The sequence below is a fragment of the Lepisma saccharinum genome, chromosome 18, assembly GCF_977018435.1.
Source record: "Lepisma saccharinum chromosome 18, izLepSacc3.1, whole genome shotgun sequence".
Lineage (NCBI taxonomy): Eukaryota > Metazoa > Arthropoda > Insecta > Zygentoma > Lepismatidae > Lepisma > Lepisma saccharinum.
The window spans coordinates 54740853-54754780 of NC_139246.1; the positions used below are offsets into that span (position 1 = coordinate 54740853).

The following is a 13928-nucleotide window of genomic DNA, read 5'->3' on the forward strand; positions in this document are numbered from 1 at the left end:
AAACCAAAAATAAATAATAGTATCGAATTTTTAAAAAAATGCGTTACCAGTCTCGATTAGCCATTATGCACAAACAGATGTGTTTTGAAACCAAAAGGGGGTCGAGGGGTCGATTACAACTGGGTATGTGTGTTGAGGAAACTAAAGGTCAACAGGCATGGAAAGTTTTTATTCGCCATCTCAAAATAAGTTTTTGGGCTTGGTACAGGTAGCTTTTTGTAGAAAGCCCCACAACGACATCAACGTGGCTACCATCTGTGGGGGCCTCTTTTTTTTTTAAGTTGGAGAGGGGCACAAAGCCGTTTGTACCATACAACGTTGCACCGAAGAACCAACTTGTCAACTAGTCACTCACTCCATCATTAAAGTGCACAACATAATATCAGATTTGCACTGATAATAAGCAAAAAAATTATAGCGGATGCATAATTATATTTCAATGACAGCAAATGGTTTCAAATGAATGGTTTTCACTTTTATTTTTTACTAAGTAACAGATTTGGTAATGAAAAGCTTTAACATTTGCATATAATATGAGATTTGTTTTGGTATCCAGTTTGTATGTTGACCAAATCACAGATATACTATTACTAAGGATAGCATTAACTTAATCTAATAAAAATATATTCCACTGCATTACAAAATTAACTCATTCTGTTTTCTGTTGTTTGAATCCATATGGTAAAGTCTCGAAATTTGATGCACATCTTATTCTTTTGGTATATACCACCTGAAAAACCCTTATTTCCGGCTTACTAACAACGGAATGTGTTTTTGTGCGTACGATTTTGTTCGAGTTGAGTAAAGTTAAAGAGGAGGTGTTGTTGAGAATAGCATTGGTGAGTGATTCGAAATTGATTGTGCTGCTGTTTTTATGGTTTAGACATATGCCTTTCACCTTGCAAACAGTAGTAACATTAGTATTGTCTGGATTTACTACCTCAAATGCATAACTTTTCGGCCCACTGGATGAAAATGCTCTGATATAAGCATTTTTCCCATAGAGTTCTAGTTCATTTGTTAACTCCCCTAGGTAGTCTCCAACAGGCAGATCAACATCACCTGGCCTTTGAATATAAATAACACTATCGGTATCATAGTACAATACATTTTCGCCTAATGTATCCAAATATTCATAAAGCTCTAATCGTGCATGTGTTGTAGTGTATGCTGCAATAACTACATTTACAGTCGATAATGGAAGTGCAGATTCTTCGAGATATTGCCAGTGAACTATCAACATATCTTCATTTATAGGTATAACTTGATGTACTTCAACATTGGGATTTTCTAGTTTATCGAAAAAATCCTTAGGATTGTTGATAATACTAACTTGACCAGGGTTTTCTCTCTGTCCAAATTTACCCCAAAATGAATTCAGCATAAGTTTTGCTAAGCTTCGTAATCCAGGATTAGCACATATTCTGTTTTCATCCAACAACACACCCTCCTTTTCAAAATAGTCAGCTATGTATTTTTTTTTGGATTCTTCATCAATACACCACAATGGCCAGCCGCTTGCTTCAACTTTTGCTTTGAGAAATGTATTGATGTACTCTGCAAAAACACCACCTGATTTTTTTGCAGGATCATATTGTTCAACATTATATTCCCATACCTCATGTAATTCTAAAATTTTCTATTTCTTTTGAACTGCCTTCTGAACTTCATCCACAACCCAGGTTCCAGTTATAGCTCTTTCCCTAGCAGTATGGTTACATTCCGCCTGGTTTATTTCATCGGCACAAGTTCTACATAGAGGGAAAGTTAATTTTGAATTGGTTCGATATGGTAACACAGGATGGTACAGATCTCTCGGTGGAAGTATTGTTGCTTTGACAAGTCCTTCAAAAGAATAAATATTGGGGCATTCTTCCCCCCACATAAATTTTCACCGGATGGCCAACTGGAAACTTTTTAACTTTACAACAATAAGGGTACAGGCTACATACATCCTTATATTGAATTGTTTCATTTTCTTTCACAGTGTAATGTAGTTTGGTAGCATTAGTTCTACCACCATAAAACGCCTCCCGGGGAATTATGGGGGCTTTAATTGATAACGGATGTTTTTCAACATAATGTTTCATGGTTTTGTTATTTCTCAACTGCTGGTGAAATTCGCACCCCCACATCTCATGGACAATGTAGTTAAGTGCTTTTAATCTAGTAATTTTATTTTCTGTTCTTTCATACCGAAAAGACAAAGTATCATATGGGTCATCATGAAGAGGTTCTGTACGTGAAGTAGGGAAACATTTGACACAACCATGTGTTCTGCATCCTTGATATTCAAATACATGCTCTTGCCCCTTTTGATCTTTAAAATATCCATCTACTTTCAAATTTCCTCCAACTTTTACTTCTGGTCCTCTGGCTTCGATTTTATGTTTTTTTTCCTCCCATACCAACCATTGAATAGCCTCTATAGACTGAATATCACACCATCTGTATCCGTTTTTAGGAATAATTCCTATATGTTCTGCTTTCAAAAATCTTTTACGGAATACTTTATTACAAGCTGAAGCGATGGTGATGGCTTCCAATAATGGGTTCACTGTTGTTTCTTTTTCAAAAGTGGTCATGAATTTCAAACAGGCAGCACGTAGTACATTAACATCTTCTACACAGTATTTTCTCAACTCCTTCTGCATATCGAAAACTACCCCTGTTTTCTGTTGTTCACTATGCCATTCCAAAAAACTGGTTCTCTGATTCTCCATCATAGAATCAACAGCGTAAAATTCAGTACCAGGGATACATCCGACATATTCTTTATTTTTCAAAGTATTAAAAAAATGAGGAAAATACCCTTTGGACATTGGGAGATCAAATGCTTTCGGTAATTTGTTGAGCGCCATTGGAATAAAGTTGAGAGAATCTATGAAATGGATATTGTGCATCTTCAAAGATAATATTTTGGCTCCATTCATGATCACAGACGGTGTCCATTTCATTTTTTCGATCATAGTTTGCAGTACAAAGTGCGAATCATACCCTCTACTATTGTGTGCAATACACACAATATTGTTAATTTTGGTGTGGTGAGCTGAAACAAATTGCAGAAAATTGTAAACAGGTTCTGTACTATCAAAAATGTGCTGTCTTTTTCCGCATACACTGCACCATTGAGACATATCTTTGTTCTCAATGCAATTATAGCATACATTTTGGCACACCAAAAGATTTGGAATATGCAGAAAATTGTTTTCAGTGCCTTCTAGTTTTGTGTCCTGCCTCGATTCAATATCGTAGAAAACAAGCATTGCTTTTTTTGATATAATAGAAGATATTTGTTTGCTATAAATTTTTTGGATGTGACATAGATGTTCAGATGGTACCATATTTTTACAGCTGACACAGAATTTCTCTCCACATATATGAGGATTTCTGTTTGTACGGATAGCATACGCTTTCAGGCATTTTTCACAACATTTTACTGTCTGACAAAGAGAGTTTTTTCTATTGTAACATGTTTTATGATTATTGTAACATTTTTGACCATAGAAAAATCTGTTACAATCAGTGCACTTTATTTTGGTTTCTGAAACAGTACATTTGGGCTTTTCTTGGCATTGTGAACAAACAGCTGTACAGATCCTAGATGTCTAGAAACATGATCATATTTTTTATGGCAAGTTTCACAATAGAAATTAGCGGAGAATGCAGCTGTAAGAGATGTTATAACATTAAAATGGTTGTTTATGTACACCAAATTTAAAGTTTCGCGCTTAGGTAATAAAGGACCTTCATATATCACATCACTCCCGGAAAATCCATTATATACGGTAATCTTGAAATCAGATAAATAGTCCTGAAATTTTTGAATTTCGGTAGTTCCTCCACCACCATTCAAATTTTCCCCAGCTTCTCTGCACAGTTTATCCACTTCTTCTTCCATAACACATTTATGTTGTCTAACATACTGATAACGTTTATTAGGTTCATTTTTGTAAACATTAATACCTCTTGCCACAACCAACGCATAAGCCAAACACCTGCTATCGGAATTTTTAATAGTTATAATTCCTTTTTTTAGTTTACAGAATTGTTCCCCATTCATTGCATTTTGGCGAACACGTCCTCCCCCCTCGTGGCATTTGGACATGATGGAGATATACATAGAAATTGTTGTCAGAAAGAAATGTTGCATTGCTCTGCAATACTTTTTCCAATGCTGCCCACAATATCTCCATATTTATCGCCTGTGCTTCCCGAAAAGATAACAAAAAAGGGAGATCAGGGTGATCTTCATTCCTGATAGTAATACCAACTTGGTCATGCTCGGCCACATCACGTAGAAGATATTGGATCAGTTCTTGCAATCCCTCCTGAACCCATATCACCGGATTCTCATTGTGTGGTGCCCCCCGCAACCGAGCACGCACCATTCGTCCTTCCATATTGAATCTTTGGTAACGCCTTCTTGTCTCTTCTATAACTTCAACATGATGTAACACTGCATCATCGCCACCGCCTACCTGTCTGCACACTTCCGCTTCCTGAATACAATCCCGAAGAACCATTTGGTATAACGCTGGCGAAATATCATTTGTACATTGCTCCAATTCTTTAGTCTCTAAAACAGATTCTAAATGGAAAATATCTCCACATTTTTCATCGGTTGTTCCAATACACCCAAATATCCCTGTATCCTGGTTGTTATACTTGTTAGCAAACATTTCAACATGTTGGTTGGTCTCACTAGAAATAGAGACAGAGGGTCTGGATTGATTGCTGTTAATAGCAGTAGAGGTAGAGGGGGGGTAGAATGTTCTGCTGACTCAACATTAAAACCGCTTGTACCCCGCTACGACAGGATGTATCATAACATCAGTCGCATCGAATTTTTGCTGACGCGTAGGAATGGCGTAGAAATTATTCATTCCTACGCGTCAGCAAAACCTTTCGAATACTAAACACCAGTCACAGCCATTTTGTTTTGATTTTTAATATCTGTTCCTGCATAAATACTAATAGGGACTCAACACACTTCTTTTTTATTTTATTTTAAAAACAACATCATTATCAGCCAATTTGACATTGTGAATCGAACCCGGGGACCTTTTCATTACAGCATAAACATCCTATTTCCAATTAGTTCATTTTCTCTTTGTGCACAAAAAGCTAATCGGAACTTTTAAACAAATACAATTGAATATCCAATTTTCACCAACATTGGGAATCGAACCCTCAACCACTTGGTTGAAACATCTCGCGGAATAAAAAACACCCCCCCCTCCCCCCCGCTCCGCCCCGCGCCGCGCCGCGCCCCGGTCGCCGCTAAACACAAAACGCGGCCGCCATATTGATTTTATTCAAATACTATTTATGCACAGATGGACTAATCGGGACCTATAATGGCGGGACAAAACAATTGGCCTCATTTAACTACCTAGAGAATCGAACCCGCGACCTCTTCATTACCAGGCGACAACATTAACCACTAACCCAAGGCCGCCATATTGATTTTATTCAAACACTATTTATGCACAGATGGACTAATCGAGGACCTATAATGGCGGGACTAAACAATTGGCCTAATTTAACTACCTAGAGAATCGAACCCGCGACCTCTTCATTGCCAGGTGACAACATTAACCACTAACCCAACTCGATTTTCGAACTCAACCATTTTGTTGCCTTTATTTACACACAGGCTAATCGAGACCATTCAATATTGACATCGTCGCCTTGTAATCAAAGGGTCCCAGGTTCGATACTCGGTGGAGGCACATAGTGGTCCGAATCACCACTTTTCAACTGTAGGTCCAATCCTGATTAGTTTTACCGTGCATAAAACGGACTTAAAAAAAAAAAACTAACTCAATCTATCAATCAATCAATATTGACTACCAGGAATCGAACCCTCGACGCCTCTTGTTTTACAGAGCAATAACCTTAGCCGCTAAACTTTCGGGGGTACAGCACCTTCGGCGCCATCTTTAAATCATTTCTTCATGTCTTTCCATCATACGCAATAGTTGCGCGCGCGCGCATTTCCTCCACACACACACACACACACACACAAACATATGCACGTGTTAGGTTAGCATACATCAAGAAACAACGTGACAAATCCATTGACCCCCTCCCCCCACCGCTTCCGATGTCTTCAAGGTGATCAGACACGTTCTGCTGACTCAACAATAAAACCGCTCGTGGCCCGCTACGACCGGATGTAACATAACACCAGGCGCATCAAATTTTTGCTGACGCGTAGGAACATAGTGCTGTCATTCTACTGTTACAATATTTTAAAAATATGAATATCTTCTCTAGTGAATGCTCGAGAATTCATTCTCGCCTGTAGACACATATCTCCTGCGAAGTTACTAATACAATTGTTCAACAGAATAGTAAAAATAAATATAACATTTCTGTTATTGTTTTGCTACGCATGGATTGTGCTTGTCCTATCTGATACAGCACACAAATATTAAGGAGTCATCTAATGCATATCTTCTGCATATTCATATCAAAGTTCTGAATAGGCAACCGGCCTCGTGAGACTAGGTTATATGCAGTGGTAGAATTTACATGCACTAACCACAACTTTAAGAAAACGGGACCTAAAAATTTTGCGATGAGGTCTATACATGTTTTCAATTCATGAAATCACGTGAACACTGGATTTACTCTCGAGAGATGGAAGGGTATTGGAATGGTCATAAAACAGGAACATTACGAAAGTGACAATATCTTCCACTTAATGAACTAGTATTTGTAAAATAAATTAATAAAATCGTGCAGATACCCACAGCAACTGGTCTCACGTGGTTATCCAAAAATATTCATTGGATACACCTTGGATATCTATACGCATGCTCAGGGGACATACATACGATATTCAGGAATAATGTTTTTGGACATTCTTTTGATATTTCAGGGATTCGTTTTGGACATCAACGTGACATGGTTTACATGAACGGGAAATTATTTTCATTTTTTTTTGTTTTTATAGTGGATAAGGATATATTCTAGACTGAAATTAGACTCAAGTTGGACATTATCCTGATAATTTTCACATATATTTTGGATAGGAAAAGATCATTCCTTGACCAGTGGCGCAACCCCAGGGGGGCATTGCCCCACCCCCAACCTTCGACAGAAGACAATTCTAAGGGGGGCAAACATTGACGGCCAAGGGCACCTCCGGGGGGCTCAGGGGAGCAATTGCACCCTTGATTTCAAATTTTATGCAAATAAAAATACATTTCGTAAAATTATCTTTCTCGTTTCACTCGCAAGACCTTCTTTTCTCAGACTCGTCAAGTTCAGAGCGGTAGCTAGGGGCGACAGGAGTCGGCCATGGATGCAGAGCGATCTAAATGAAAAAAACGTTGCGACCTATTAAATCAATATTGTTTTCAATTGCAAAAATTGGATCTAAAAATTTTCTTGCTCTCTTCGCTTGGAATGTAGTTCTTTTCTTAATGTAATTTATTTAAATGATATGTGTTGTATATATGTATTGAACAAACTTTGAATACGTACACAACTTATAGTTGCATATGTATTTTCTTATTTTGTGTCGTCCATATTGCATATGTGTAAAACATATGTTGTGTAGGAAAGTTATACATGTTATATGTACAAAGAGAATTATCTTCGGAATTCATTTATCCTTTATTTTCTGCCATTCAAAAATACAGTTTGTTTGCTTGTTTTCCATTATTAGCTAATGCAAAATTGACGGTGTTGAAAAAATATTTCAAATCTTTGATACTACCACTAGTAATAATAATAATAATAATAATAATAAGAGTACCATTATTGCTCTTGTTATTCTTGTTGTTGATTATTATTGGTACATTTATCCTGGTACTTCGCCCCCCCCCCCACAAAAAATTGTGGTTGGGCCTCCGTCCTTGACTATATTTGCACATATCAAACATCTCTTGCAAATGCTCAAATTATGTAGACTACATAGCATGGGCGCATGGGCGCGAATAGCAAAATTGATGTTGACTCTTAAAGAAACACGGGAATCTGTATAAAATGTTTTTCTTTTTACAAATTCTGGACAGAAGATTGACATTACGATGTAAGTGGAAAACATACATTAACAATAGAAATATAAATTTTCCGTTACATAACTTGAATAATAGCAGAAAATACAATGCCAATTTTGCATTTCATACGCAGTATGGAACTTTCCAATAATGTGTAGCTTGCCCTTATTTTATTTGCTAGCATTTCGGAATGACATTCGAATCTATCAACTATGTATTTAAATGATGGAAGATCTAACATACTGGCCTAAAAGTTCTAAAAGTAAGACGTACAAAGTAGTTGTGGATGTGATAGACATATAGCCCGTGTATGTACAAGGCTAAAAAAATGCCGAGTACTGGAGACTATGTACCCCCTGCGAGAAAGTGGATAATTTTGCATGGCTTAGAGATTAGAAGATGATACATTTCCGTTTTTTTTCTCTTGTGGAGATATGATACAGTGAAGGAATTAGTGATTTTGTGTTCTACTGTTTTTGTTAGGTCAGACAGTTTTATGCTCTTAGAGGCTTGATTGAGTTTGTATTGTTTCCCGAATTCTTGTTTAAGTGTTGTAGTTTAATCCTTGTACTTAATACAAGTAAAAACGTAGCGTGTGGAATTTGCTTTTTGCGTACATATGTTTTAAGCCTCTATGTCTTGGTTATAGCTCTTCGACGTCGCTAATTTATTTTGCACATGATAACTAAGAATATTAATGACATCAATATTGTATATTTATTATATTCGATGATTCACCACATGTGAAACGTACGGAATTCTCCGTGAAATGCTGGTATGCGGCTCAAGAAATGTAATGTATACTTTTAACAACTTCATAACATACTGCTTTACTTAGGAAAAATAACGTTCAATACACAAGCGAATACAATTTGAGCGAATGAAGTGATTACGGGATGAATAGGCTACATAAAATTATTATTTTTTATTATTATTTACTTTTAGACGTTCATTCTTTAATGTTTTTTTTCTTCCGAGTAACATCGGCCGGCTGATGTCACGGTTTACAGGGTTGCCAAATTGAAGGCTCCGGCCTCCCTAGGATTAAAGATGGCCGTGACTGAACTGATGTTGAAGGCACTGTACAATTTGTGTAACTTTCGAAAACTTTTGTGGAGTCTTCCTTGGACACGGCGGGATAGTTTACCAAGACTTTGACTAATCTTTCTTTTATTTGATTTGGTGTTTTAAGTCCACTTTATGCGCAGAAAGGCTAATCGGGACTAGACCTACAGTTTAAAGTGGGATCCCAACCACTTGTGCCTCTACCTGGTATCGAACCCGGGACCCCTTAATTATAAGGCGACGACACTACCACTGCTCCATCAGGGAGGCCCTCTGACTAATCTTGTATGAAGACATACCACTTGAAGTATCTCCTTGATGCTTGAAGTACCCGAAGCACCTTGCTGCCATTAGCTCTCTGTTCCTTTAATATTACCAGTTGTGAATTCGTCTACTTACTCTTCATTCGCTTCTGTTCATAGTCCTTCTTTTTCATTTTATCATAAAAACCTGTTTTCTTCCTTCTCCTACTTTCGTATTGACGTTCAGCTGCTGTCTTAGCCATTTTACTCCAGCAACATTACAGATTCACACGAAAATGAGTTAGAAATATGCGGATAATAAGGTAACATTATGTTACATCGCAAATACCATTTGGAGCAATTCGTAAATATCACTGGTAATTCCATCACGACACAGTTGGTAATTCCGTCACATACACCAGGTTTTCCCGTCAGTGATGCACAGCCATTTCATGAACATTGCTGGACACGTAAGTGTTGCGCATGCAAGTAGTACCAAAACATACCTTTGCACGGAAAGTTTTACTTCCATGAATCAGCAACCGGCGTTTTTATGCCAAAGAATTTGAAAAAAATGTGACGGAAAACCATTTTGTCTTACGTATTGTAACCATTTTGTCTTACGCCTCAGTATACATACACCAATTATTTCTTCTAGGGCATGTTAATCTTACCCTACTAACATATTAATTCCCTATATAGTGAGCTCATGGATCGTTAAGATGCACAATCAACATATCATGCCATCTTGAAAAATAGAGTTTCTAAGCACCTACCGTATTATACGTATAATAACGTAAATACGTATAATGCTTTAATGAAATAACGGCATGTTCCATTAATTAACTACAAGTATAACTCTCGTATGATACCATATTCATTTTTATGTACAAACTTTTTGCCTTTTTGGACTGGAAGTTGACATTTCCGTAAAATTGCCCAAGACTTAATGTGTGGTATTTGACCATGATCATGGTGCCACTGCATAAATATAACTTACACCGAGTGCACTTCATGAATCGAGGGAGGTGAAAGTTATCTCTGTTATAGTCTTTCTACAGTCCAGTTTCAGTAGAATATTAGAATCAACTTTGAAATATCGCAGGGCTATCTCTTCTAGAGCTGCAGTGAAGAAATCCAATGAGATATTGTTGTTGGTTGATTGGTTGAGTTGGTGTCTTAAGTCCACTTTATGCACAGTAAGGCAAATTGGGACTAGAACTACAGTTTAAAGTGGGTTCCGAACCACTATGTCCCTCCACCGGGTATCGAACCCGGGACCCCTTGATTTTATGGCAACGACGCTACCTACCACTGAGCCATCGGGGAGGCCCATCTGATATTATTGTCAATCCATCGGCCGCATGCCAAAAAATGAGAAATGGATTGAAGATGAACAGAATATTCTCAGAACCGTTCATTATCATCACAGAAATTCAGAGAAACCCGAGAACACACTCGATTTCTCGATTCAAATGACATAGTGTTCAGTGCTTGGTTCTGTAAAACCAGAGGTCACATGATTGGAAACATTTTGTAACGCGTATTTAACAAGTTCTTATTCATCCTCATCGACACGATTAACGGAGGGAACAGAAAAGAGACACACAAAAAATCGAAATAGTATTATAGATAAACCGGCACAAACACTAAATTGATGTAAAAAGAAACTATCGGGTTTCTCTTTCATTTTACAAAACCTGTGCATTTTCTACTTCCCTAGGAATTGTATCTTCTTAAATTTCGTCGTCCTCATTTAATATCAAGAAGTAAAACATAAAAAGAACTGTAATATTCAGAGTAAATCTCACCACGATAGTATTTTCAAGCATAATCATCTAATTTCTCTGGCTTGCTTCTCTTGCTTCCCATTTACTCACGAATTGCCAAATGTTTGGTATGTGAACAATTTGCACTTCCTCTTACAATTGTGACCAATAGAACCAAAACTTTTGCAGAATAAAACACCGTCGTCTACATCTGTCCGAAAACCATTGTTCCTTTCTGGTTAAGGTAATCAGAATGGTACAAAAAAGAGGCTTTTATAATTGTTACTGTTTAATAAATTATGCATGAACAGATTACTAAAATTTTTCTATCCAAGCAAACCGATGCCTGCGTGACCAACTCCAAGATGAGGCTGTACGTGGAGGTTGTGTCCGTGTTTCTTGACCACTGCGTTGAATCCATTGTGATCGTCAGCCACGTAGTCCACAGTTCTAACACTTCCGTCTGGTTCCACAAGACTGTACTGTCCCTTCACTAGAGGTCCATCACGTACTTCATACTGGCTCTTGTGATCTCCAGTGTGGTGGTCGCTCACGGCGTACTTGAACTCGTATTTGGGATAGGCCTGAAAATGCATTGGATGAATTATTGGAACGATTGTAATCTGATTCCTTTTAACATAATGATAGAACTAGTCCACAAAACTGTTTTCTATGCCAAAGTAAGAATGCGATTGAACTAAGTAGATTTGATTTGAAACCTCATAAAATGTTCCACAATTGAAAATGCTGCTTTGTAAAAGAAATATATTATTTCAATATATTGATGTTCAATTGAACTTAGTTTACTGCATGATACGGTCGGCTTACTTTTCTAAACTTTCAACATAAAATCTACACCGTTCATACGAACGGTATGGAGAACTTCAAAATAGGTTTTCTCTCTCTTCTAGATAGATGTTTGGGGTAGATACACATATAATGATAACTGAAAGTTTATTTTTAAATTATGTGCAGAGGATAGCACAAATATTTTAGACTTACGTAATAATCCACATGATGAACTGGAGGAACTGCCAGAGAAACTGACACTAATGCAAGAATTCCGAGTACGATCTGAAAATAGAAATGGAAAAATTAAATTACTAATGTATTGTTGCAATATATCACATGAATTACAGAAGAATAGTGTACCAAATCATCAAAACCACTTTCCTTTGCCTTAACAGGCCCAATGCAGACATAGTTTCTTTCAATGCTTTAATATAATATACATGCAGAAAAGTATCCAATATGAAGTTCTATGAAAGTAATTAAAGTTTTGTGTAGGCAGAAATGTTATATAAAGCCTTGATTTTTCTCTTCTAGTGTACACCATCCGACATACATACATCTTTTATATGTAAACAAATTTATATTTTGATGATAATAGCGATATTCTCGCATTTCAATATTGGTGGCAACATTTCTACTGAACTACACAAGAATAAAACAAATGTACCTTCACTTATTTTAAGTATAATATATTCTGAACATATATTTTAATTTTCACTCAGTTTATTAAAAGTGACAATTTACTCTTCCCTTTTAGGTAAACTATGCGGCGAAAACATGTTTGTGAATGTTCCTTGGTAATGAGCGTTTTGCGAACGAGAGTATATTATCATACGCTTTGCATATTTATACAGCTTATGTGAAAACACTTGTTTAATACTTATTGAATTTTTAAAAAAAATTGTCTGAAATGATTCACTTTGCCTACGTTAGTTGTAGTATGAAGAAGTTATTTGCTTTGGGATGTTTTAAACTTTCTGGTTTAGGTAATTCAGTAGCTGAACTTAAGTATACAGGTATTTTGGCAGTGTGTTACAATGTAACTATTTGTTTTTGTTGTTGTTGCAACTACAAACTATGTAAAAACATTTGTGAGATAGTAGAATATCCAAAGAATTAATCAGACATATTGATTCTAAGTGAGAAACAATAATTGAAACTTCTTAAGTTATCTCTCCTGGTTAATGTATAGATAAAATAAGGTGTTTTGCAAATATTGTGCATCAATAATTACCATACTGTAAGGTGTATACATCACACCGATTGCAACAGGGCATTTTATTGTGATTTGTTCGATTAAAAGGTTTTTTCTTTGATTACAGATAAATAATTGTTGACATTGAATTTTTGACTGTCTGCAATTAAAAACTATTGACACATCTATATTTCAGTCAAGAAAGAGGACAGAATAAGTAAAACTAATTGGTATATACGCTATCACTTAAAGTGCCAAGGAGTAAGTAAGTAAGTAAGTAAGTACGAAACTTATTCTACTTTCGTTTTTCGATACACGGCCGAGGCACATTGCACAGTGTTTCACATCCAACTTTAAACTGTAGTTCCAGTCGCGATTAGCCTATATGTGTATTAAGCGGACTTAATACAAAAATTAAATCAAATTGAAGTTCTGTTTTTCGCTTATCTACTTCTCTAAGGTTAATCGAGAAAATGTAAATGAGTGTTGAATATACGAAATAAACACATAATCCAAAACGTAACAACTGATACAAAATATGCTTCATTATCTTGACTCCAACATCACATTAAAGCGTATGAGCAACTAATGATGCACTTTTAGTATATCAAAATACATTGAGAAATGCATCAGAGAGTAATTTTATCAGCTTGTGTTCTGTATAATGAAGTAAAAACGCACGAACTGCACACATCTTAAACATAATTATTTCAAAGTAAAGAAAATGTTATTATATGATAACCACACAGTAGAAGCTAGCAAATGCTCATGAAGTAACTGCACGTTCGCGATAACTTACCACGATGGTGTTCATATTGAGTTAATTGTCGGTACTTCCACAGTAGTTCTG

At 36.5% G+C, this 13928-nt stretch overlaps 1 protein-coding gene across 1 annotated transcript; it reads right to left on the reverse strand.

The window, feature by feature from the left end:
* Positions 1-11368: 11368 nt before the first annotated feature.
* Positions 11369-13928, reverse strand: LOC146002576 (cuticle protein 19-like). The gene is made up of 3 exons (XM_083140516.1): positions 13878-13928; positions 12094-12165; positions 11369-11675 (listed from the first exon to the last, which is right to left on the reverse strand). Exons 1-3 carry the CDS (start codon positions 13890-13892, stop codon positions 11418-11420), a joined length of 345 nt encoding a protein of 114 aa, XP_082996642.1. The 5' UTR covers positions 13893-13928; the 3' UTR covers positions 11369-11417.